We start from the raw sequence: 26963 nt of genomic DNA, 5'->3' as shown, positions 1-26963 counted from the left end.
CCTTCAGTGTCTGAGCAGAGCTAAGTCCACTGCAAACATCAGAGGGTGGCTTCTCGGCACCAACAAATGCATGGCTGATGTCCCAGAAGCAGTTACCACAGGGCAGCCCATTAAACAAGCTTCTCGTTTTTGCACAAACCCTAGAAAGAAGGCTCACACTGCGCAGGAGCAGTGGAAGCCAGGCCCTCACCTCTTGCCCAGGCTCAAAAGGTTGCCCACCATCCGCTGCAGTACTTTCTTCACGTTCACCACGCCGTATAATGCCGCTGTCACGTGCTGGCCAATCAAGTACTCACACTCCTTCACTGTGAGCTGCTTGCCCTTCCCAAAAGCATCTATGTAGATGTAGTCAAAGATGTCCAGGGTTGCCCTGCCCAAGGAGAGCCAAGAAGTCACAATTATAGCCCTGAAGGAAGAGTCCAAGGCGGAGGTCACAGCACCATTTTACTGCTTCCACCAATAACATCAAGGCCTTGGAGAGTTTTAAACCCTATTCTCAACAGAGTCTTGGCTGTGGTGACCATACTGCCCTGTTCTTTAGAAGCAGAAGGGCAAGGAAGATGGCTCTATGGATAAAAGTGCTTGCTGTCAAGCCTGACCATCTGAGTTTGATCCCTAGGACCCATATGGTAGAAGGAGAAAACTGACTCTAACAAGCTGTCCTTGATTCTACATGTATGCTGTGCATGCACACACAGTGATAATAAACACACAAACAGGTGGCAGAGGGAAACATGCTTATTGACTGATAGCTGGCCAGAGCCCTACAGCCCTGAGTCAGGAGTTCAAAGAACAATGTCAGAGACATGGGACATGATGACCAAGATGTATGCTAACAACCAAGTGGCAAACAGCAGCCTGTCTGGGGATCTGGGGCCTACATGGACCTAAGAAAACTTAAGGAGTCCCAGCCCAGGATGTGGTCCTCCTCTGCCCACACAACGTCAGGCTGGATCTGCTCACATTCTCATAGCACTGCCAAGTGTGTTCTGGAAGGCTCAAGGAGTGCTGGGGACAGCAGCTTCTTCTGAGCAATCTTGATCCCATGCCCACCACAATCACATAACATTTTCTCTTTGGCCGCTAACTGTCTCAGTTGGATTTCTTTCCTGAGTCGTGTTCATAGCCCACTTTTGGCAAAGACTTGAGACTTATATAAATGTTCTAAAAGAGCACAGAACTTGTCAGCATTTGCTACACGGCCAGAACTTCCTATGATAAGCATACAAGAGTGATAAGCCGAGGTCATCACGCTGTAAAACACACAGACAAAATGTGCATGGGGCTAAGTGCTAGGGCATATGCATATATATATGTATATGTATATATGTATATATATATGTGTGTATATATATATGTATATATATGTGTATATATATGTATATATATGGACTAATTGTGCCCCAGGAATATAGAGCTGGACACAAATCATTTTGGGGACAGGTAAACCTCAGTGATAAGGCATAGTTCAATCTGCAGCACACGCACAAATCAAGCCCCCCAACAAAATCCAAACAGCTACTCCTATACATAAAGACCAAGTGGAAAAACATGTACAGATAATAAAAAATACATCCTTGAAAAAAAATCTAATGTCTATATATGTGTACAACTCAGCAAAATTACCCAAGCACAGTAGTGCATGACTTCAATCCCAGGGCAGAAGCAGAGGCAGAGGCAGGAGGATCTCTGTGATTTGGGGGCCTGTTTGATATATGTTGCAAATTCCAGGCCAGCCAGTGCTATAGAGTAAGGCCATGTCTCAATATACAAAATAGCAAACACCACAAACAAAAATTTACAAAATTAGAAATTCAGAAGGCAGTTTTGATGACACCAATGAAAGATGTCACACCAAACAGCAAGCTAATGTGGAAGGGAGAAGCATTATGTCTCAGTGGTAAAGGTGCTTGCTGCCAAGTCCAAGGCCCTGAGTTCAACCCTGGGACCCAAACAGCAGAAGGAAAAAACTGACTCTCCCACAAGTTGTTACCGCACCCCCCCAACACACACAGAGTTAAAAAACAAAAAACAACAAAAATCCTCAAAAATCATCCTGAGGCAAGGGCACTGCTATGTGGTCAACAGCATACAAAGCCAACATACTAAGCTAGAGAAAACAGAACAGCACTGTTCAGATACTGTGCTGTGTCACTAAAAGCCAGACCTACAAACCATCTGTATGGAAGACTCACACAGCCAAGCCCTGAAGGCCAGGCCTGTATACAAGTACCAGCCAAAGCTAGAAACAAAACACTTGGTAGCTCAGGATAACCCTAACACAGTTGTGTGGAAAGGGTAAACAACTTCCTGGTGATGGACTTCCAGAACCAGAATCACAGACAGCAGGAAGCTGCAGGATCTTCACCTTAGAGCCAGAACCAGCTAGAACCAGCCAGAGGCAGTTTTGAGCTTCAATCAATATTCAAGCAGAATTTTTGTGTTTGTTTTCTTGTTTGATACAGGGGCTAGACTGTAGCTCAGGCTGGCCACAAACTCCTGCCTCAGCCTCTCACTCCACACAGGCCTCCTAAGCTACTGATTCTCAATCCGTATGGAGAACTGAAAGCTAAGAACAGCCAAAGCACTTTAAGATCTGAACAGTGGGTCTTGTGCTCCCAGGTAGGAGGGCTCAGAGTACAGCATGGGCAGGGAGGATGGAGCCCAGCTGTGAACAAGAGCTGTGCATATGCCAGCATCGCCACTGGTGGCTCAGGCTTTTACAGTTCCCTGTCCTCGAGTGAAGTGATTCTCCCGCCACAGCCTCCCAAGCAGACAGGACTTCAGGTACTAACAAATTATTGCACTGTTTGAGTCTGGAGTGGTGTCTCAGCTCTGTAACACTAGCACTCAAGGTGAGAGGCTGAAGCAGGATTCCAAGTTCCAGGACAGCCTGATAGCACAGTGACTCATTGTCTCAAAGAATCGACACAGTAAAAAATAAAACTCTACTCATTTGTGTTATACGGAAAAATACTATTGCCATACTGAAGACTGCCCTTAATAAGTCACTAACGTGCATAAGGGGCCTTACACTAGAAATAAAATGAGCCAGAAATGCTCAGATCATGCAGGACCCTTAGTGGATGTCACATGGGTATCTTACAGATGCACAAGGAGATAGGTAAGCTTACCAGGGCTGCAAATGAGTTTTCTTATTAAATATAATAGGAAGTAGACATCCTATTGTATTTAATAGATTGCAAACACTAACCTACAGGACCACACATTTGGAAAATAATGAGAGTCTATAGTAATTTAAAGAAACCCAAAGTAATGGATGGGGGGGGGCTTTACACGTCATGAAATGCCTTCTGAAACTGAGGAGCATGTGGAGTCCAGCTGCATTTCTCTTCTACAGAGCAGGAGACTAAGAGGGCGAGTGTGTGTGTGTGTGTGTGTGTGTGGCACACATGCAGTGGAAGCTGTCCTTGAAGTCTTCAAGCCAGTGTTTACAGAGAACATTGGCCCTGTTTGGCTCCGAAGAAGCCCTACCTGGCTTCAAAGCTCAGGGACTGCTCACCCCAGTGTCCAGGACAGGGCATCGGGATGTGTTTCCCCCTGATGTGGAGGAGAGCTGTTCTCCCTGGGCAAGACTCTCTTTAGGAGAGGCAGAAGACTTGAGCTGACACAGGCCACTCCCAGAACACGACAGAGTTCAGCCAGGCTGTAAGCTGCCACTCTGGTGCTCCTCTCTCTAAGATGGGCACAAGTGTGGGAGGAGGAGGCTGTTTCTGCGGCTGAGGGGAAAGGGAAGAACCTTTGACGGGATTTACCTTCACACTATGACAGCAACAGACCTTTTCTGTAAGTTAGGATTTTGAGCTATTATAGACTCCTATGCCTGCCTGTATAAGAAACAGAGAAGCATCCAGAGCAGGGCTGTCACCCCCACTTAAGGCCTCGCATCACTACAGTGCAGCATCACTACCAGAACCTCAACATGGTCTCTCAGAAGCAGATGCCTGCTTGGTAATACCTAATTTAACACCAGAATCCGGCTCCTCAGCACCCGTTAAACATGGCAAAGATGGCTCACCCTTCTGCGCCTTGGCACCACCTCAGGAGGAAGTGGCTTGGGAAGTTGACAGGCTCCAGCGGGACACCCAGCTGCCGGGCGATGGTCAGGTATAGCAGAGACATGCTGATGGGGATTCCTGTTCTTCGGGTCAACACCTGAGGGATGAAGGTTGCGGAGGCTTAGGAGGGCCAGGGGCTGGCTCGAAGTGCCTGGCACCCCATGCTAGCTCCAGAGCTACATTTAGATCAGGGACCGAATCCAGCACACTGGGTGTTTCTCAGTCAGCAGAAGTTTGCCTCGTCTCCTAGCCTCTAGACAGGGTCTCCTTACAAAGCCACCCTGCTCCCTCAGTCTTCCAAGTGCTGGCCTTGCTGGTGTGTGCCATCCCCACACCCATTTCCTTGCTTTTAGCTTTTATTTGTTTTTTCAGGGCTAGGTATGGAAACTGGAGCCCTGTGCACTCTGGGCAAGTGTCCCACCACTTAGCTGTTGCACATACCTGAATTTTCAAATTTTTAAAATATTCTAAAAACAAAACCATTTGTGACATGAAAATAACAGAAGCCAGGTCCTATGGGCCATGCCTATAATCCCAGCACCCAGGAGACTAAGCAGAACAGACAGTCCAAGACCAGCCTGGGCTACCGAGTGAGAGTTTATCTCAAAATTGGCAAAGAACTGTAACCAGCACGTTCTATGTCCACATAGCTTTGCTGGCACAAAGGGAGCACAGCCACCCAAGACTCCAATTGCCTGCGCCCTTTCACCCAGTAAGACAGAACTGAGCACACAGACCACATAGCCTGTGAACCTGGACTGACTTACTGCCAGGTCTTTTATAGGCAGCCTGCTGGCCTCCTCCTACCAGAAAGCAAATGTGTAAAAATGTCTGTGATATGACAACAGAAACCATGTTACAGATAACAGGACAGATAAGGAAATGGACATCAAAGGTGTGTGGCTGATGTAGCTGGGCCATAGGCTTCCAGGCCAACAGAGGCAGGCTGTGAGGTTCAACACTCACAATCATAGACTAAGCAAACTGAAACACAGAAATGTCTATTTCCATTCACAGGGCTTAAAAAAAGCCATCCTGGGGGCTGGAGATATGGCTCAGCAGTTAAGAGCACTGGCTGCTCTTCCAGAGGACCAGGGCGTTCAATTCCCAGTAACCACATGGTGGCTCACAACCATCTATAATAGGATTTGATACCTTTTAAAAATATATATATATAAAATTTAGCCGGGCGGTGGTGGCGTACGCCTTTAATCCCAGCACTCGGGAGGTAGAGGCAGGAGGATCTCTGTGAGTTCGAGGCCAGCCTAGTCTACAAGAGCTAGTTCCAGGACAGGAACCAAAAAGCTACGGATAAACACTGTCTCGGGGGGGGGGGGGGAGATATATATATATATATATATATAAATTAAAAAACATCCTGTAGCAGATCTAACCCACCATGCTATCCTATGACAGAGGAAAACAGGCTTCACTGAGACAAGGGAAAGACAACAGCATTTGTCAGTAGGAAGTAGACAGCCCATCAGAGTCCAAAGGACATGTGCCTGCACACACACAGTCACTCCTGCCTACCTAAAAGGGAGTCAGGGATGGAGCACCCTGGAGCACCAAAATCTGCAAAAGCAGAAAGTAGAGGCACAGAACCTACACACCCACCCTTTCCCTAACAGTGTCTGAACCCCATGTGTGTGCACACTTGCAGGCTTAGGCATCTAATGGTGCTTTTACAGGGAGCACACAGAGGATGCTGCAGAGCCCACAGCTGCGGGAGGGAACTCAGCCACACATACCTGGTGCATGTATAGGTTCAAGGCGTTGTAGTAGTCCATGCGGTTCCCTTTGAACTTCAGCTGGTCATACAGGACATAGTTGATGGCGTCCAGAACTTGGCTCTGGAGTTCTATCTCCATTATCATGGAGGACTCGCCTGCAGCACAGAGATCTCCTCTGGGTCACAAGCATGAACAAGCACACCCCAAACACTCACACCCCAAACACAAGCAAGGCACACCCCGAACACACAGCGACTGGCAAGGGCATGCGAGACAGTCAAGTGCTGCCGGGCTGGGAATGGAGACAGGGTGGCAACAGTGCTTTACACCGTTCAGACAGCCACCCCCAGGGTCAGCTACAGCATTTCCACACCTGCCCTGAAGGTCAGGCTGGGGTGGCGGCTGTTGATACCACGGAGGGTTTTGCATACAAGTTCCACGATGCTGTGAATCTGGGCCTGGATGTCTCTGAGGCTGATGTCGGAGAGAGGGTTGCAGTACTGGTCGATGTAAACGGCACCTGTGGGTGAGAAGGGCAGTCAGTGTTGCTTTCTACCTGACTGGTAGTAGCATGTTACTGAACCAGCACCTGGGGCTGTGACTTCTCATACCACACCAGCTCCCACCCTAGATGCCAGGCAAAACCCTAACACAGCAAGGGAAGATCAGATGCCTTCACCACAAAGTATTCCATACACCACTAAGAAAACAAAACAAACCATGTTTTTGGAGGTCATGATTCGCACGTCCTATTGTGAAGAGTGCCAAATGCCTGCAAGAACGCCCTCAGGCCACTTGTCTCCCACACTCAAAACCCATCCACTAAAGACTTCCTAAGGCAATTCCTTCTAACAACTAAGCTGGGAGCAGGAACCTCAAAGAGACCTCATTAAAGAAGAAGATTTGATGGCTTACATAGAGCAGGCCCATTTCATTGCTGGCCTCAGGCTCAGCCAACCTCATACCATGCCTAAGTCATCATTGGTTACAGAACATTTTTACTTGAAAGTCTTCCAGTGATCTTTTAAATTCAAGATACAACAGGCTACCTCAGGACCTAGCTGCTCTACCAACACTCTCAAGAAGCTGAAGGCAGTTCAGGGCATCGGGAGACCCAGCCTAGGCTATAGGGATTGTCTGTAAGTCACCGCTCATGCTTCAGTGGCTGCTAGAGTCTAGCCAGGGTTGAGGTTCTGGAACAAGCACTCCCCTCTAGCCACTCAGAGGTTTCTACTCCCTTTCTAGTGACCTGGGTGGACTGTGAAAACCAAAACTTTGTATTTGAAAAATGTAAAACAAGTATTTATTTTTCATATATAACCTACAAAAACAAAGAAAACTGCTTTAGTAATCTTAACTATTAAATGAAAGCTGGCATGATGGCACAGCTTTAACCCCAGAACTCAGGAGGCTGAGGCAGAAGAATCTCTGTGTGTTTATGGTCAGTCTGGTCAACACAGTCAGCCAGGATTCTGCCTCAAACAAAAGAGAACAACAAACACCTCAAAAGAACTGAACTCCCAGCTCTCCGAAGTATAAAGCAGACAAGAGGACGGCTATGACTTTCTTTCCATTTAACTACAAGATTTTCTATTTCCTTTCAGTCAACATTAGACCTTCAACCATTACCATGTATCTCCACTAGGCACTGTGGGCTGTGGCGATCTTTACTCAAGGCCTGGAACATAACAAACCACTTAAAGGGCTGGGCATACCTAGCATTCTGAGGACAGGCTGACAGCTAGGCTGTGCTCTGCATCTCAAACAAAACAAAAAGCAAAGAAATACAATGACTACACTGGGCACAGAAGGGGTGCAGCAGTCCCTGTGACGGTCACGGCAGCCGCAGCTGCTGAAGCCAGTGAGCTCTGCAGGGATCAGCTGAACCTCACAGAAGTGAGCCCTGAGCTGAAGGGCAGGGGACCACAGGAACAGTGCTGCCACCGTGAGGAAGAAAAGCTGAGCATCTCCAGGCAAAGGCCTGAATTCAGAAGCAGAGCACCACAGAGCAATTTGCAAAGGTGTGACACTAGGGGAGGACCAGACCACAGAGGGCCCTGGGAAGCAAGCGGTCATTCAGAAAACATGAGGCAGGTCCTACAGCGATGGGGACAAGTGGGTCAGGCACACTGGCTGACTGGAGGACAGTTGGCAGTGATGCCCAGGGAAAGGCAGGACTCCTCGGAGAGGCTGCTGAGTGCTTGGAGAACCATACTGGACAGGTTGTGACCTAGAACACCAGTGAGGGGGAAGTCAACCCATCTAGTGATCCCCAGGAGCAGGGAGGATACGTAAGCACACACTTCACAACCACAGCACAGGAGGCTTCTTCCTAAGAATTAAGACAGTGTTTAAAAAGCCAAGTCACATTTTCTTACTATTCCCCTAAGAGCCCACTAATCCCCAGTCAGGTCATGCCTCAGGCCATAGGCCACATTACTCCCAGTGCTGCCTGTCCTCACTAATCTCCAGCTGCTTCAGGACACAGGTAAACAGGAGCAAGAGGACATCTGAAGTAACAGTTTTGAGAGGGAAGAACTGGTTCCACTAGCCAAAGGGCACTCATTCTGCAGGCCATGTGCTTGTGTTGAGGGCAAAGGTCAACCTCAGCACTGTCCTTGGGAGCTGTCCATCTTGTTTTTGCCAAGCTCACTGACTAGAGAACTGCAAGAGTCCTGTCTCCACCTCCCCAGGGCTGCGGTTATAAGCACGCACCAAGTTAGCTTTCTACACGGTTCCTGTGGCAGAAACCAACTCCTCACACCTGTGTGGCAAGTGCTTTCCTGACTGAGCATCCAGTCCTCAACTGTCACTAAGCTGGTGATGACTCAAGACACTAGATCACTTGAGCTGACGCAGAAGATGCCACTGGAATCTGCTGGAAGTTTGAGTGCTGTGTGCTCTGTAATTCAACTTCCTGAAGCCCACTGGCATGGCTTTCTTTCTCCCCTACCATGAGGGACAGTTGTCACAAGCTCTTAAAAGGTTGCTCAGCTGCCAAAGACCCCTGCTCACAGGCACGGAAACACCCACCTTCCAGATACGACTCATAATCATCGGGCTGCTGCAGGAAAGCCTTGAGGTTGTTCAGGATTTTCTGCTGCCGCAGGTAGTAAAGAATTTTCTTTGCGTAGTATTTCCAGGTCAAAGCTTTCCTGGAAAGCAATCAATCAAGCCACTAAGAACTTCAGTTGCCCAGCCCCTCTTCATATCATATACCCCACTTTAACAAGACAAACACAGCTGACACACATCTGCACTGCTGCTGGCAGAGTGCTCTGTACCCTGACTTGATGGTTCAATGGCACAGAGACATTTACACCCTGTCTCTGGAGGAAGGCTGTCAACGGCATCCTGGGAGGTGAGGTATACTGTGCTGTCCTGTCCCCAAGGCCTGCTCTGACACTCAGGACACAGGCTACTCCTTTCTCCTTTTATGCTCGGTGCACTCAGGGAGCCCTTCTACCCTCATGGCTTCAGGTGCATCTGATACGGCCACCTTTCCAGAAGTTACTTTCTGAAGAAGTTTTCCAAAGAACTCAAATCTGCACATGCAGTTGTTACTCCATACTTGCCTAGATAACTGGGGGGCATCCCAAGACTTCCTCCTAGTGAGTCACTATTCCCAAAGTCACAGTAAGCTGTTAGCCCATGAGGCTCAAACCTCTGGACCATCTTGAATGCCTTGAGTGTCCTCTTCCAACACCCTAACATGAGCATCTGCCACTAACTTGACAAAGCTGGCCCAGTTTTTGTGGGTGTCTCAGTACCCTCCTCCTCCTTAGCTCCTGCTTCCATCCTCTCCCTTATCACCTCTTGACACGCAGTGCATTGTTCCAGGGATGCTCACCTACAATGCCATGGCCTCTGCTCCCCTTCTTCAGTTTCTACTTCCTCACACTAAAAGCCTAACTTCTAGTAAAGACATAACATGTCCCTTCATCCCATCCCCATAGCCTCTGAAATCTCAGTTCCAACTGCCCCCACTGTCCCTTTAACCTAGGACCTGTCTGTGTCACCTTAGCACCTTCCTCAGTGGAATGTTCCTTCCCTGGATGCCTGCAGTCTGTTCTCTTACTTCCTCTTGGCTTTCTGTTCAGATGGCCTGAGTCAGGCATCTCCATAGCTGTCCTACCTCAAAAGGTGCCCCACAACCCTTACACTCTAGTTCACTCAGCATTTCCCCAGCATGTACCACTTCCTAGAAGATCAACAGCTTGTGTGTTTTTATTGTTACCCTGCGAGCTTGTGAAGGCAGGGATGTAGGGTTGCTTACAGCTATACCCTGAGTGGCCACAGTAGTGCCTGTGCACCGAGGGTGTGTAGAAGACTCTGTGTGAAGCACTTCATCAGGTCTCCCAAACACGAGATTATGGTGTGAACAGTAGGGCCTCCTCCACTCACAGAGGTCAGTGACAGTCAGCAGAGCTGTCGGTTCCAGCTGGTCGTTAACCTCTGCTGCAGAAAGTCACCCCCAACAAAGGTGTGGGGCAAATGCTGCATTCCTCGTGCAAGCCAAGAAGCACAGCTCTGAGGTGCTGCACAATCACACGTCATGCCTCTGTGGCCATCTCCTGAGCCTCTCTAGAGTGACTGCCCACACACATCCCTGAACTGCTCAGGGATCTTTTAGTCTCAGTCATCTACAGGGTCTCCCCACTGAATAACAGTAGCTTACCTAAGTTCAGAATATGTCCATCTAAGCTTTACCTTGCTCCGGATTTCTTATTGCTAAGTAGATGGAAAGGCTGGCAAGAAAGGCGCCAAGCCTGAGCATGATCCCCAAGATCTACACTGGGAGAAAGGAAGAGCAAGTTCCTACAAGCTGTCCTCAGACCACTCATGCACTGTGGCACGATTGTACTCACATATACATAGATGAACACAACAAACAAGAACACAAAATCAATTCACAACTAAGTAGCTGGAGAGGCTCTGTGAAATTCAAATACCAGTTGTGTGGCCAGTTGCCACTCCAGAAGGTGGGGTAGTCTTCCACCAAAAGCCACCTGCAGATGCAGGCCAGAGGCAGACGCTTGCTTCGCCAGCCTTCTTCTAGCCCCCAGCACCACAAGAAAAAGGCTCATGCCTATGATCCTCTCAGGAAGCAGAGGCTGCAAGCAGGGCCAGCCTGGACTACAGAGTGAGACTCTGTCTTAATGAAAAAGAAAGAAAGATGGGATGGAGCTGATGACAATGATTGGTTGTCCCCTGTGCAGTACTAGCAGCCACTGTGCTCAGTGTCCAGGACTGTTGCTCCTTCAGATATTTCTAACTGAACCAGCCCCTCTTCATTTATTGGAAAGACTGTTGCAAAACCCTCATCTATTCTCTAGTTTTCCAACGGGATAAAATGTAGCAAAAACAGGACAAATGCTCTGCCTATCCCTTTCACTCATTTTTGATTTTCCTTCAAAGACCAAGGAATGTCTTGAAATAGTACTGGGGACTCACAGAGCTAACCTTTCTGGAGCAGACCAACATGCTCTGCCTCTCCCACACTGCTGCCCCACACTGAAGGGAGGGACTATAAGTACTCATAATGTCTGGTTCTGGATTCACCTTGTACATTTCTGAAGCAGCCATTTCTCCGTGATCCTGGCTGCATGGGGGAAGCGGTAGCTACTAGGCTGGTCATGAGTTCATACTGACACTTCTGACTCAAATTCAGACATATACAGCTTTGACATCCTTCTGCCCCTCTATGACACTAGAGATGGCATGACAGTCATTCGCTGGCTTTACACGCATCTCCATGTACACACAAGTCTGGCCTGAGTGTAATGACCAGTTTTCCTGTCATTTCTCGGAAAATAAAGAGGCTGGGTAATCTGTCCATGATCTTGTGTAGGCAAGTGAGTGTGTCTACCCAGGCATGTGTACATACAGACCATGGGGCATATGTGGAAGCCAGAGGACAGTCTGCAGAGTCTACTATGTGGATCCAAGGGATTGAACTCAGGTCTTCAGGCTTGGCAGCAAGAACCTGTACCTGTTGAACATCTTGCCAGACCACTGCCAAATGTTCTTCCAGCTGCCCTAACCACTTACATAGTACTGTCTCCTAGACAGCTCTCATTTGGAGGCAGGACATCAGGTTAATGTCCATTCAGTGCTCACCAGTAGACCTGAGTCAGACTATCTCTGTGGTTTTGGGTTTCAAACTCCATTTCTAGCTGACATGTCAGAACGAGCCCAAAATCTGAGTTCTTCCAAGTTGACAAGTTTGTCTTTAGCCTTTATACTTGGAAGTCAGTTCAGCTGGATATAAAAATCCTTGGCTGGCATTTCCTTTATGCCTTGGAATACCTTTTTCCTCTGGCATAAAATGCTGCTGTTGAAATCAGTCTTTCTTTTGCACAGAAGTGACTTCATCTCTTTTGCCTGGATACCCAAAGGCCCTTTCTGAGTTTAAAATCCAGTACCTCTATTACAAGTGTCTGGCTGGGCACTGGCCACCCAGGTTCCTTTCTCAGGCACAGCACAAGCTCTTTAACGTGCTGTGTAGTACAGTGTTCTGCAGGTTGTGCTTTCTCAGACCACACAGAACAGCACAGGTAGTCATCACACACCCAGAGAGGGCACCTGACTGTCTACAGAAACTGCCTGCTCCACTGCTTTCCACAGCACTAATGGAAACAGAAAGGGTCACCGTGCACACTGACAGAACACTCCCTGCCATTACACTTGTCCCACCAAGGGCAACATGCTTACAACACTTACTTTGAAAACAACCACAATACATACTTCCACTGGCTACACGAGTTCAGCTTTCCTGATGACCTGACTAGCACAAAAAGGCAGTCTTTCCCAGTGATTTTAACATTCCTCTGAAGAGTGAATTCCAAGGTGTTTCCTTAAAACTGCTGCCTTGCCCATTTCCCTTGGGCATGGCAAGTTCTGCAAAGGACCGCCGGTTCCCAGCCTGGCCTACCAGTCACAGACTTATGGTGTGGGCTGTTACTCTTGAGAGTAAGTTTTGAGTAGAAGGCTAGTTTGCTGGTTTCCAGCTGGGCATCCAGTTCCACGTATCTCCCTACTCAACAACCTCTTACTGGGGAACTCCTCTGGCATCCTGTCCATGTCCGTTCCCACAGAGCTCTGTTGAGATCACAAAGTTCCCTCACACTCTGCCCCACCAGCTCATACTGCAAGCTTCCCATTACACTCATTTAAACACTCTTTTTTTTTCTGGCTCTTCTTGTAGATTTACTTCTCTGCACTTACTTTATGACAACATTATCCAGGTGGAAAAGCAACTAAGCAAAATAAAGACCTTCCCATCCCCAAATCTTCGTTGCTTTTTTTGTATCTACCTGGAGCAGCACTGGATAGTATATTAATTTTCGCACGTTTTCAACACACTGCAACTACCTAGGAAACCTATTCCCGAGAACCCACATACTAAGAAAGAAAGCCTCTAAAGCAGACAGCAAGTGGCTGTCCATCAGCCAATCTGCAAGACAGGGTAGCTGTTAGCTAAGGGAGCTCCTCCTGGGGAAGTTGACGGGATAGATCCCTATGGTAATTCTAAGACAAAGCAGAGCAGGATCTGTCTCCCACAAGCAATGATCCCTTCCCCTTTCTCACGTAGTTAGGATTAGGATAAAAGACAAAGTAGCTAGCTATTAAAACCAAACAGGTGGGGCTAAGAGCTCAGGAGTGGAGCACCCAGTTGGCTCAGGGTAAGACCCTGGGTTTGGCATTCAAAACTATAAAAGAAAAGCAAAAAGTGGAGGCAGGAAAGGCCAACATAAAATCAGCAGTGGAAAGAACAGGAAAAGAGTGTAAATAAGAAATAAAGTTTATATCACACAAACTAAAGCCAATAAAGTGCACCCTGAACCCTTCTCCATACATGCCATGCCTAAAGACTATCATGAAGCCACACAATACTGTCAGTGCACACTCCAGAGCTTACATAAACCTACACACAGATTCGGGTGGGGAAGCACCCAGACCTAGAACCTCTCCCCACAAAGCCCCATGAAACACTGTTTCCTGGTCAGGACTTTTTGCAGTGACCTCTCTCAATGCATCTTTTTCTCCAACTTTTAGAACAGCGGATCTCTCCCACAGGAGGTTAGGCTGCATGGCAAGTCACTGCTGAATTGGAAATTAAGTTTTCCAGCAGAAAATATAAGATATACCATTCTAAACAGTAAGAGTAAGGTTTATTTTTATTGTAAATGATGTGTTTGTGTGTGAGCTTGTGCCTGTGTGGCTATGTGCGTGTGAATGCAGGCGCCCAAGTAGGTCAAGAGAGGAATTAGATCCTGTGGGACTGGTTTATAGGGGGCTGCAAGTCACCCAACGTGGGCGATGAGAACTGAAGCCAGGACCTCCAGGAGAGCATCTGCGGATAACCCAAGCTCATGCTCCCCTGCACCTTAAATCGCCCCTAAATCACTAAGTGTAATGTAAGTAGTCACTATTTAGACAACAAGAAAAAGCAGATGCTAGGTAAACGACAATCTGTGTGTGTGCAAGCATGTGCGCACACATGTGAGCACACAGGTGTGAGCATCTGTGAAGGCTAGAGGTGGATCTCAGGTGCCATTCCTTTCACTTTCTCAGATAATCTCTCTCTGGAGCCTTGTGCTCGCCACTTGGCTAAGTTGGTGGCCATCAAGCCCAGCACGAGAAGAGAAAGTGCATGCCACTGGGGATCAAACTTGGCTCGTCACACCTGCAGAGCAAGCTGTACTGACTGATCATTTCCCTGCCTCTTGACATATTTTTTTTAAAGATTTTATTATTTTGAGGCAGGGTCTCACTCCCGTAGTCCAGGGTGTTCTGCAACTCACTTTGTAGCTCTTGAACCTGCTGCTTCTCCCTGCCTCGGCATCCTGAGTATTGTAAGTATAGACATGAGCCCCCATGCATAGATTTCTGGATAGTTTTGATACAAAGTTGGCTGAATCCACAGATGAGACGCCTATGGCTGCAGGGAATGACAGTGTGCCAACTGTCCTGGTGTGCTCATCTCACACATCCACAACTTTTCAAAATGATACCTGTGCCAAGACGTGAAGTATCTGGAAACACCAGGGCTCTCCCTCTGCAGTTATCATGATGATGACCCCGAGAGGGCCATGGCTTACCTTCCTTCCATGTTTAGGATGCACACCAGCTCATCCTCAAAAAAGATCTCTGGCCCCTCGAGGTTTTCAATGTCACTGAAGCCGTTACAAGGAACCTATGGGAAACACACACACAGGAGGCCTCAGTCATTGAGAGTTAGTATGGCTAACACTGGCAGACACACAGCTGAGCCACAACTGAGAGCAGCTGCACACGGGGACAGTGACAGAAGCTCTTGCACACTATCTCTTAGGGCCGTCAGGGCAGAAAGCAACAGAGAAATCACAGCACATTCAGGTCCTGGCACTTGAGTCACACACACCCCACTCTCACAGTCGGGGAGTTTCTGAGCCTGCTGATGCCAGATTCTCATGTGCGGTGAAGAGCTCATACAGGCTGAGGCTGCAAGTCTCCAATCTTCCAAGGTCTTTGCTACACACAACTAGGAGAGGCAAGACATTTTAGTCTGAAACAGAGGTGCTCCTGGGGCTCCCTGGCTATGCACTCTGCTCTGTACCCCGAGGCAATGAGACCTGTGTGCTGAGGTGGAGGCACACGCATGCTGAGGTAATGGTGCAATGGCTATCGAGGTGGCGGCACATTAAGACTCTGGGGTTAAAGTCCTGGGATGTCCCCCAGTTTTCCTTATGAGAGCAGCCACAGTGTTTCATGGTGACCGTGTACACATGGAGAAAATAAGAATACCAATCAATCACCCACCTGTGAGTCCACCCTAAGTATGCCCCTGCTGTGTTCAAAGTCCTCCACAAGCTTCTAATTAAGTAAGCAGTGGTACAGGGAAGGAAGAGAGAAAAGCTCACCAGCCCACCATGATTAGAACACCTGTGAGCATGTACACGTTTAAGCCAGTACTGAACACGTGTGATTATAGACTGGCTAGGGCACTGTTCCAGGCTGAACAAAACCTTGGTTCATGCTGCTACTAATAAGCATTTTATATAAACAAATTGGAGAATGTCTATATGCAGTCCCATAGGGGACTGAGTTAGAATGTGCTGAAAGTCAAATCTGCCCTTTCAAAACTTGAAACACCTTGAAAACACTGTTCATAAATTCCGTTAACAGCAGAGTGGAAAATGAGAAGTAATCTTCAGAAAACAACCTCCATCACACCACAAGAGTAGAACTAAGAGTGTCAGCTCCACTGGATGCCCAGCCTGTGGAGAACTGGGAAAGCCCTAGGGAAAGCAGCATCAGGAACAGACACGGATTTCCATGGGACATTCTGAACAAGGGGCAAACAACTGACTCCAAAACGGAAAAGATTTAAGCCAATGAAGAAAAGCAGCTTGAGCCAGGTCTGGCGATGATTCCTCGTAATCCCAGCCCTCAGGAGGCTGGACAAGAGTTTAAGTGCAGCCTGGGGTACATGGTGAAACTCCCCTCAGAACAAAGAACAGCAGTGATAACAAAAATTCTCAATTGCTGGGAGCAACCGATGCTAGCCGGTGAGCTATAGGCAGTTTTTAACCCCAGCACCTTAACAAACAACGCAGTTCACTACTTAGTTTGGGCCGCATTTATTTCGGCAGCCTTCCTGGGAAAACAAGTGTAAGAGCTTTGGAGTATCCAATCATTGATGGCTCTCAAATCACGCGGGGGTTGCACAAAGCCTGTGTAACAATCTTGAGGAAAAATAAGGCTTATCTGGACCCAGTGGACACCGCCCTGTGTATCCCTCCCCGTCCTCACAGCCCACTGTCTCTCACTTTAGAAAAGTAGGGCTGGCAGGGACAAATGGCTCCGTGTTGCTGGACGGGAGGGAAGAGGACACAATGACTCTTACAGCCATGTAAGCAAGGGATTGTGTGAGCAGCGAAAAGAGAACTGGCAGTAAGAGTCGAGCAGCTAACGCGCGTGTACACATGTATGTACACACGCACACGCACGCACGCACACACAGCCTGAGCCACATAACAGGTGCTTACATGCTCTGAAAAGAACCGTTTGGAGAAGGAGGCTACAATCTTCCGGGCTTCTAAGCCAGCTTTCTGCCGAACTTTATATTCCTCTAACCAATTGACGTAGTCGGTGGGACTGTAGTGCTTCATCAGAGAGGGCCACCTATAAGGGGAGAAAACACCTTTCTCAGCGCAGCGGAGACTGCAGAACCCCTGACAGCTGAGGAGCCTGCGGGAAAGGGGGGGCGGGCAGCGGCTCTAGTTGCAATCTCCATCGGGCATCCACGCACTGCCTCACTACTCGATGCGGTGACCTTGGCTTGGTGACGGGAAGACAGTGTTTCCACCCCCACCCTCCCATTCCGTGGTGGACACAATCACGGCGATGATGCTAACGGTTTGCACTGATGGCGCGCCTCCTCAGCACCAGGCCCCGCAATCCGGGGCCGCATCTCATTAGATTCCCCCACGCAGCAAAACAGGGGGAAGGTGTCTAATCACGGAATGGAAGACCCAGGCTGCCGAGAAGGGAGGTGGACGGCACCCCTTCCTCCCCCAAGGTCACGAGATGGGATGGCAGGTCCGATCCCGGCATCCCAGCCAGCCGGGAATGCACGCAATACCGCCGGCACGTAAACATCCTGTACCGAGCGGGCCACAAAAGATGCGCGCTCGGAGCCGGGAGGCGCGGGAGGTCGCAGCCGCGGGGCCGAGCGGGAGGCCGGGTCGCGGAAGGCGGAGGCGACCCCATCGGGGCTCCGGAGGCCCCGGCCCAGGCCTTTGTCTGCGGCCGCGGGAAGCGGGGCCTGAGAGGGGGCGGCGCGAGCGCGGGAGGGTGGCGGGTGGAGCCCACGCCAGGCCCGGGCCCGGGGCGCTGCGGGAATGGAGCGGACGGCTCACCTCACCCGGAACTGCTCCTTCCACACCTGGCCGCTGCTCTGGCACACCTCGCGCAGGCGACGGCAGGTGCTGGACACGCGGCCGATGTCGAGCGCCGTGAGAGAGCCGCTGCAGAGGATGTACTCCAGCACCTCGCCCGGCAGCTGCACCAGGCAGCTGGGGCCCGCCGCCTCGGCTGCGGCCTCCTCGGCCAGCACCGGCACCACCTCCATAGCGCTATCCCCCACTACCGCCGCCATCTTGTCCGCGTACCTGAGGGGCCGCTCCGCGGGCGCGCGCGCGCGGGCGCGACGGGGAGCTCACGAAACTCCGTCACGCCTACCCGGGGCGTGGCTCCGTGGCGCCCCGCCCATACCAGGTCCCCAGGAGCCCTGGGAAGGAAAGACCAAGGCTGGGGAGACTGCTCTCCTGGTTCTGAATATCCCAACCGCATTAGCATAAAAAAAAAATTAGGCTAGGTGCTCGTTTCGGCTGCACATTTACGAAAACGGGATCGATACAGAGAGGATTAGCAGAACCCCTGAGCAAGGATGACTCGCAAATTCGTGAAGCGGTGTGGGGCAGGTGGTGGCAACGTACTCCTTTAATCCCAGCACACCCAGGGAGGCACAGGCAGGTGGATCTTTGAGTTCGAGGTCTGCCTGGTTTACAGAGCGAGTTCCAGGACAGCCAGGGATGCACAGAGAAACCCTGTCTCGTAAATAAATAAATGAAGTCGGGAGTGGGGAGCCGGTGGGATGATTCAGCAGGAAAGCGTGCCAACCAGAGTTCCAATCCCAGAACCCGCATAGTAGGAGGAGGAACTGACTCACGCAAGTTGTCCTCTGACCTCCACCTTCATTTCATGACGTGAATGTACAAACACACACAATAAACACAAACACACTAAAAATTAAAGCCGGCCATGATGATTTACTCTGTAATCCCAGCTGAGGAGACTGAAGCAGGAGGATCAAGAGCTGAGTTACAGTGTGAGACAGTCTCCAGTAGTTCAGGATGCTTTTGAAAGAGGATGAGTTGGAGCATGACCTTGAACTTCTGGTTCCCTGCCTCCACCTCTTGGGCAGAACTCAGTGTTTTGTGCAGGTTAGGCATGCACTCTACTGAGCTACACCCCTAGTCCCCAAATTAAGTTGTCAAAAATGGTTATCTATTCTCTGTGCTAAGCACTTTCTGAAAATAATTTGGCCTTTCTTAGGGCTAACTCACTCTCAGGTGGGTGCTGGGTCAAGCGTACTATTTGCCTTTTGGGAAGTCCTATTTCTAGCCCTCTGATTATGTGGAGAATAGTATTAACCCTGAATCTAAGTCCTTTTAGATTTTAGACTGATCAAAGTATTGCGGGAAGCATTCCTGTGTGTGACTGTGTGACATTAGAGATTATGGTGCCCATTTTCAATTGTCTTCCACTCAACAATCCTTCATACTTGGGGCCATTTATGCCCTCACTGGCAAAACAATAATTACCATACACATACCCATTCTGCAGTTAAGAAAAGCAAGGCTTATAAACGTGAGTCCCTGGTTGCGTCCTGGATTTGAACCCCCGAAGCAGATTTTTGTCACTGGGTGTAAGTGGGTAGTTTCAGTGCTTGCCTTTGCTTCATTATTTTTTTAATGTGTGTATGTGTGTGAAGGCCAGAGGAGAACCTCGGGTCTCATCTTCAGCAACACCTTTTATTCACACTTTATTTTGTGTGCTCATGTGTGGGTGGTACATGTGTATGGAGGGCAGAGGACAGCTTGCAGGAGGAGTTGGCTCTGTCCTTCCACCATTGGGTCCTAGGGATGGAACTCAGGTCATCTGGCTTAGCATCAAGCACCTTTACCTGCTGGGCAATCTCCATCTCTCCTTTGTGAAAATCAAGTGAAAAAAAAAACTGAGTTTAGTTCACTGTTAGATCCTGTCTATGGGACCATAGATATCATAAAATCAGAGTCCTTGAATCAAGAATGTGTCCTCTGACTAGGGTTTACAAAGGCCACAGTAAAGAACTCCCCTTAACTCAGATCTTCTGGGTTAGAACCTTTTGAAACGACTTGGTGGATCCCTCCAAACCAGCTATGGTTCTCTACTGTCCTTAGAAATAAATCTGAAATCCCTGACATTGTTACAGAGGAACAAATATCTCCTGTCCGTGGCTGGGGCCGTCCTCCCTCCTCCAGTGCAATCAGAGCCCAGATAGCTGCTATCTCCTTCCCCCCACTGGGATCCTCCTCCTGGATGCAGCTCCTTGCTTGGGAAGCACTTTCAGTCTCGACTCCCTTTCCCAGCTGCTGACCCTCTGGCCCCGTTTCTCTGATCTCCGCCTTCCTCTCCTCGCCAATGTTTTCACTCCCACAATCCCTTCCATTGTTCAGCATGTGTCTCCTTTCTGATCTGAAGCCCCTTCAGGACCAGAAGACTCTCTTCTGGATTCCAACTGCTTTGGCAAAGACCTCACATGTGGCAGATCCTTCATAATTGTCTTCTATGAACTGGGTGATAGTTTTTACTGTCAAATTTGTCACAGACTAGAATCGCCCGTGAGGAGAGTTTCTGTGAAGGACTGTCCATATTAGGTCAGCCTGTGGTATGACTTGAATAGAGGAGGGTTTGCCTTTTAAGTTAACTGGTGTGAGAAGACCCAGCCCACTGTGGGTGATACCATTCCTAGACAAGGGGTGTGTGTGTGTCCTGAACTGTGCAAGAGTGGAGAAATCCCACTGAGCACAGCGAGCATGTATGCATTCATTTCTCTCTGCTCTTGACTGTGGAGCTGTCTCAGATTCCTGCTGCTATGACTTCCTTGTTACCTGGAATTGTGGCTTAAACCCTTTATCCCCTGAGGAGCTTCTTAATCACAGTATTTTATCAAAGCCACAGAAATGAAACTACTGCAGAAGGCACAGATCTAACCAGTTGTTGAGCTAGCAAAAGTTACCTAGCCTCCGTGAGGCTCAGTTTTTCCCATCTGTAAAATGGGAAGAAGGCCTACCTGCCTACTGCGGCAGATGGGGTGTTAAATGAGTAGATTCACATGGATTGTGCAGTACTGCATCCAAGCCAGAGTGGTTGTGGTTGCAGGTGCTCTCATTTGAGGTGGGACAGAGGACCTCCCTGTAGGTCCCACACTGGTGGAACAGAAGCCAGCTGTACAGTCATAACACACTTAGAGCTGAGGATACTTGGCTCCAGTCTGGACTCTCAAAGAAAAATGGCTCCCAAAAACTGCATGTCTCTCTGGCCTCTGCTTCTGCCTGGTTCCCTCTGTGGCGCTGGACACTTTGATCCTAAGCTGTTGCAAGGCATCGTTGGTGCTTGCTTAGACCCGGGTAAACCATTCTCAGCCATCCTTCCTGTAGCTGGGAGCTGCTGATCCCTGAGCTGGTCAGGAGGGTCCCTTTCGTGGGCAGCCCGCCTGCCACCAATCATGGATGAGCAGAGATGATCAAAGTTGATCATTGCAGAGATAGGAAAAGAAACATCTGCCAGTCAGAATGTCCTTTACAGACGAGGAAACCAGTTTTGTTATCGAACAAGCATTAAAGAGTGAGCCACCATCACAGATGAGGTGATCATAGGTGACAGAGTGAGCCACCGTCACAGACGAGGTGATCACGAGACGACAGAGTGGCAAGTGTGCAGATGGCAGAAGCAACCCCACCCTGCATACAGACGGTGCTACCCACAGAACCCAGCTTTTGTTTGCCAATTCCCACGGCTCACAATATCTTGCCCTTGGGTAGAAGGCGTGACCTCCTTTGAGACACGTTCATACCTCCACGCTAAACTAGCTTAGTCATCTGGGACCCACCAAGCTGGCCAACTGTGCTGCGCATCAAGAAATAATAGAACGTTTCAAATCTTTATCACACAGGTGGTTGCAGTTAGGAACAAAGAATCCAGCTAAACTCCCCCTGGTGACAGGGAGGCAGGGACAGGGGTCTTCCTTGATATTTACATTTTCAAGGAGATGTAAATATATTTGATGTAAATGTTTCCCAGGCCTGTTAGAAAAAAAATCTAGGTAATGATTCTGGCCAATAATTTCTTTTAGGCCTTGTAAAAAAAGATTGACAGAATGCTTTGAAGCCACAAGTAAAATGTGAATTCTTCTTCTTCTTCTTCTTCTTCCCCTTCTCCTTCTCCTTCTCCTTCTCCTTCTCCTTCTCCTTCTCCTTCTTCCTCTGCTGCTGCTGCTGCTGCTGCAAGGTGACCCCGAGGGTGGCATGCCTGGAAAAACCAGACACAAGAGGGCAAATTCCACAGGATCCCCTCATAGGAAACTTATAGAAAAGATGAATTCATCAAACAGAATTAGGATTGAGATGATCAAGGTCAAGGGGAAGGAAAAAAATTGGGGTTAGGTTTTTTTTAATTAAAATTTTATTATTTTATAGATACGGGTGTTTTTTCTGTCTGCATGTATGTTTGTGTACCTCATGTGTCCCTGTGCCCAGGCAGGACAGAGAGGTGGCAGATCTTCTGGAACTGGAGCTACAGATGATTGGGAGCTGCATGGTGGGTGAGGGGAATTGAACCTAGGACCTCTGGAAGAACAGCCAGTGCTGTTAACTGCACAGCCATCTCTTCTGACCGTTGGTTTACTTAATGAATGCTGACTTTCTAACCGAGGTGATGAGAAAATCTGGGCAGTGGACGTTTTTAATGTCATTGAACTGCAGTGGCTAAGAGGGCCACTGTCTGCTTACTTCACCATGGTAAAACAAAACAAAACAACAGCAACAAAAAGCACTCATGCAAGTTTTCCTGGTCAAAGGGATAGAGGCTATATGTACTGACACATTTCACAAGGAAATGCTTTAAGATGTGAAGTTGGCCAGGTGGAAATGGCTCACATCTTTAATTTCAGCACTTCGAGGCAGAGGCTGAGGCCAGCCTGGTCTACAAGAACTAGTTCCAGGACAGGCTCCAAAGCTACAGAGAAACCCTGTCTTGAAAAAAAACCAAAAGAAAAGAAGAGAAGAAGAAGAAGAAGAAGAAGAAGAAGAAGAAGAAGAAGAAGAAGAAGAAGAAGAAGAAGAAGAAGAAAACTGTTAGCCTGGCAGTGGTGAGTGGTGGCTCACACCTTTAATCCCAGCACTAGGGAGGCAGAGGCAGGCAGATCTCTGTGAGTTCGAGGCCAGCCTGGTCTACAGAGTGAGTTCCAGGACAACCAGAACTGTTATACAGAGAAACACCAAAACACCAAAAATATGAGGCCCAACACTGAAAAAAAAATGAGAAATGGTTCTCTCTCTTTCTTCTCTCTCTTTCTTCTCTCTCTCTCTCTCTCTCTCTCTCTCTCTCTCTCTCTCACACACACACACACACACACACACACACACACACACACACGTCTGCCAGCACAGTCAGGACTACATAGAAAAACTCTGTCTCAATCAATCAACCAACCAATCCAACCAATCAACCAATCATCAATCAATGCCACATACTAGTACTCTGGCTAAGCTGCGCAGATCCACATCATCCTGGTGGGGGAGGGGATATTGTAAAAAAAGAAAAAAGGTCACTTGTGGTTCTCCCTTCTACTTATAGGCCTTTGAAACAATTGGCCTCAATTAATTTAAATGACCCCCTCATCCAGGAGCTCTGGAGCCAACCGTGGAAGGAACCAAATCCATAGACAGGGATTTCACATAGTTCTGTCAGCTTTACAGAGCCCTTGTGGAGACAGGCTGGACCACATCTTGACCCAGACTGCTTCGATATAAATCTCTCTTGTTTATATGTTGGACGGGTCACAGTGCCTGTAGCTTTAGCGCCACGCCTGTTGCCCTCTGAATGCATGCACACATACACACACACACACACAGACATACACTTAGAAAATAAGTAAAGCCGGGTGATGGTGGCGCACGCCTTTAATCCCAGCACTCAGGAGGCAGAGGCAGGCGGATCTCTGTGAGTTCGAGACCAGCCTGGTCTACAGAGCTAGTTCCAGGACAGGCTCCAAAGCCACAGAGAAACCCTGTCTCGAAAAAACCAAAAAAAAAAAAAAAATAAGTAAAATAAATAAATACATAAACAAACTAATCTTTCCTAAACCACCATGCCAATTCCCCAAGGTTACACTGAGGGTCACTGGCCTGTTTCCTTTTCCTCTTCCCAGTGCGGTCACACTGATAAGCCTCTTGTCTATCTTCTTTTTCATGTGTTTTGTGCACAAATGCTCTGCTTGCACATACATATACCTACATGACAGAAGAGGGCACTGGATCCCATTACAGGTGTGTTGTACCCAGAGTCAGGACCCCCAAAGACCACCAAGAGACCAGATCCGATGCGGAAGCGAAGAGTTTATTACTATTCCATCATGCTGGGGCTGACCAGCCTACACAAAGAGAAGATGGCTGCGACCCCAAGAAGGAGGTGGGGGCTTCTTTTAAGTCTTTACAGAGGGGAGTGTCTAAGGAAGTTAGGTCATTTTAGATATCATTGGTTTAAGCAAGTGGAAATCATATTAGCATGTTGTAATTGCTAGGGCTAGTCAGGAGTTAGTCAGGGCTGCAGTTTTTTGGGCAGGTCTGGACAAGTCCCAGGCCCTGTCCGAGAGGTGCCATGGACGTTGGCTCAGGCCCAGCCTGGCCTAGCACTGCGTGTACCAGGCCTCCTCCTCACTGTTGGGGTGTTGGAGGTTGATTGTCCTTTATTCGTGGCTTTTCTTCAGAAAGTGCTTGTTCAGTCTCAGCCAAGTGAAAATGAGGCCTGATCTCTGAGAAGACTGGGCAGCCTGTTTATGGTGTCTTCTCGGTCCTTTCAGAAGGTTGTGAGCCACCATGTGGTTGCTGGGAATTGAACTCAGGACCTCTGGAAGAGCAGCCAGTGCTCTTAACCACTGAGCCATCTCTCCAGCCCGATTTTCTATGTTTTTCAATAGCCTCTCTTTTCAATTGGTGTGTTTGGGTCAATTGGATGAGTCTTGCTTGTTGGGATTGCTAAGACCCAGGCTTTGACCTGTAAAGCTCTGGTAATAATAGTTCCCACTCCACGTCTTGGATAAAGGCACCCACACGAGCTAGAACTCTCAGGCCCCATCCTGCCTGCCCATCCCACTGGCCCCAGTGCGCCCTTGTTAAGGAAAGGGAGTGTATTTCCCTGGACTGTATGTGGGAAGGATCCCGGTTATCTTCAGCTGTGGGCTTGGTTGCCCAACTTGCACACAAACTCCATAATCTGGGTAGAGAGAGGCTTGGAACACACCACAAAATCTTTCTTAGTGTGCCTTGTTCTCAGGATAAACGCAGTTTACCCTTGGTGGGCCCTACACGGTGAATTCAACCAGTCAGCAAAGCAACTGGGGATCACAAATATTTTTAAAAAGTAATCCCCAGCAGGCTGGAGAGATGGCTCAGTGGTTAAGAGCATTGCCTGTTCTTCCAAAGGTCCTGAGTTCAATTCCCAGCAACCACATGGTGGCTCACAACCATCTGTAAAGAGGTCTGGCGCCCTCTTCCTGCCTTCAGGCATACACACAGAGACAGAATATTGTATACATAATAAATATATAAATATAAAAAAAAAATTAAAAAAAAAGTAATCCCCAGGAACTCATAGGGGCTGAGGTAGGAGCACTGAGAGTCTGAGATCAGCCTGGCTACAAGAAATTGTTTAAAAACAATGATACCAAAGTCAGATGGTCTTGGGATGTGGTGCAGAGGGTAGAACATTTGCCTAGCATGCCCAAGGCCCCAGGTTCTACCCCCAGCAATGAACAAATGGTTGTAACAGTGTTTATCTTTAATCCTAGCACTTGGAAGGTAGAAGCAAGAGGATCAGGAGTTCAAGGTCGTTTTTGGCTACTGAGGAGCTTGAGGCCAGCCTAAGCTACTAGAGACCCTGTGTGGCCAACAAAACAGGTCATTTGAAAACAGTATCTGTATTGTGTAAGTATAGACTCTCATGGTTGTACCCAGAGCATACAGTAAAACCTATTCAGCATTTGGTCTGTACTGTGTCTGATGGGTTGCCTATTGATAATCAGGCCCATGGAGGCAGTGTATGGGTTATATGCAAATGCAATGTCACTTCATAGAAGGGGCCTGAGTCTGAGTGGACCAGGGCCGTTCAGCCACCACACTCTGACAGCCATTGAAGAATTTTACGAGGAGTGGTATATTTGCAGAGTGGATGAGCATCCAGATATGGGGGGGGGGCTCCTGCCTCTCCAAGTACCGGATGCCGCTATTTATTTATTTAATTTGTACTTAATTTGGTTTTCCGAGACAGGGTTTCTCTGTGTAGACTTGGCTGCCCTGGAACTTGCTTTGTAGACCAGGCTAGCCTCGAACTCACAGAGATCCTCTTGCCTCTGCCTCCCTCATGTTGGAATTAAAGGCGTCTGCCACCACCACCAGGCGATATTTTTATTTATGACATAAAGAAGTAGGACTGAGGACTGGAGAGATGGCCCAGTGGTTAACAGAGCCTGCAGCTCCAATACCCAGGTTCAGTTCCCAGCATTTATGTCAGGGTGCTCACAATGGCTGTCACCCAGCTCTGTGAATCTGATGCCTTCTCTCTCCTGGTCCTCAGGGGTCCTGTACATACATGGCATACACACACAGACATGGATTGACAGAAGAGGCTGACACACTAGGGAATGTGACCACACAGGAAACTCTTATAGGTCTGGGCAGTGGTAATTAATATTCATGGTTCTCCATGGGCTTTGTGCTGAACAGGTTGTAGGATTAGTGTGATCCAAGGGTATTATTTTGGCCTCTTGATATCAAAAGACTTGCTTTTATCCCTCACTCACGTGGGCCCAGGTGAAAAGGTGATGAGGTATTTAGTTAAAAATTTTTGTGTGGGAATCCCAGCACTCGGGGGTAGGCAGGTGGATCTCTGTGAGTTTGAGGCCAGCTTGGTCTACAGAGTGAATTCCAGATAGGCTCCAAAGCTACAGAGGACTCCTGCCTCTAAAAACAAAGACAAAATATTCTTGTATGGGTTAGGGCTTAAGGGTTTGAAAGATAGTTCAGTGGCTAAGAACACGTACTTACTGACCTTGTGGAAGACTAGCCCAGCACCCCTGTTAGGAGGTTTACAACCTCCTGTATTTCTTGCTCAGAGGAGTTTAGCGCCCTCTTCTGGCTCCTCAAGCACCTGCACTCACAGGCTCATACCCACACTCCAACACCTCTCTTAAAACACACAGCCTTAGCAGGGCGGTGGTGGTGCATGCCTTTAATCCCAGCACTCGGGAGGCAGAGGCAGGCAGATCTCTGTGAGTTCGAGG

General features: G+C 48.5%; 1 protein-coding gene and 1 pseudogene across 2 annotated transcripts in view; one reads left to right on the top strand and one right to left on the bottom strand.

The window, feature by feature from the left end:
• Positions 1–17975, bottom strand: part of Fbxo21 (F-box protein 21) — a 33516-nt gene extending 15541 nt beyond the window's left edge. For both annotated transcript variants that reach the window (XM_005344338.2, XM_005344339.2), the window contains exons 1-8: positions 17719–17975; positions 16846–16981; positions 14917–15011; positions 8846–8967; positions 6186–6332; positions 5831–5967; positions 4040–4176; positions 191–370 (exon numbers count right to left, since the gene is read on the bottom strand). In XM_005344338.2, the coding sequence (XP_005344395.1) occupies positions 191–370; positions 4040–4176; positions 5831–5967; positions 6186–6332; positions 8846–8967; positions 14917–15011; positions 16846–16981; positions 17719–17957 (1193 nt within the window). In that variant the 5' untranslated portion in view covers positions 17958–17975. The remainder of the gene's footprint in view (positions 1–190; positions 371–4039; positions 4177–5830; positions 5968–6185; positions 6333–8845; positions 8968–14916; positions 15012–16845; positions 16982–17718) is intronic.
• A 201-nt stretch (positions 17976–18176) lies between these two features.
• Positions 18177–18275, top strand: LOC113458329 (annotated as a pseudogene).
• The last annotated feature ends 8688 nt before the right edge of the window (positions 18276–26963 follow it).

Source organism: Microtus ochrogaster, chromosome 2 (assembly GCF_000317375.1).
Source record: "Microtus ochrogaster isolate Prairie Vole_2 chromosome 2, MicOch1.0, whole genome shotgun sequence".
Lineage (NCBI taxonomy): Eukaryota > Metazoa > Chordata > Mammalia > Rodentia > Cricetidae > Microtus > Microtus ochrogaster.
The sequence above is the reverse complement of the archived record's forward strand: the minus strand, read 5'-3'. Positions and strand labels throughout refer to the sequence as shown.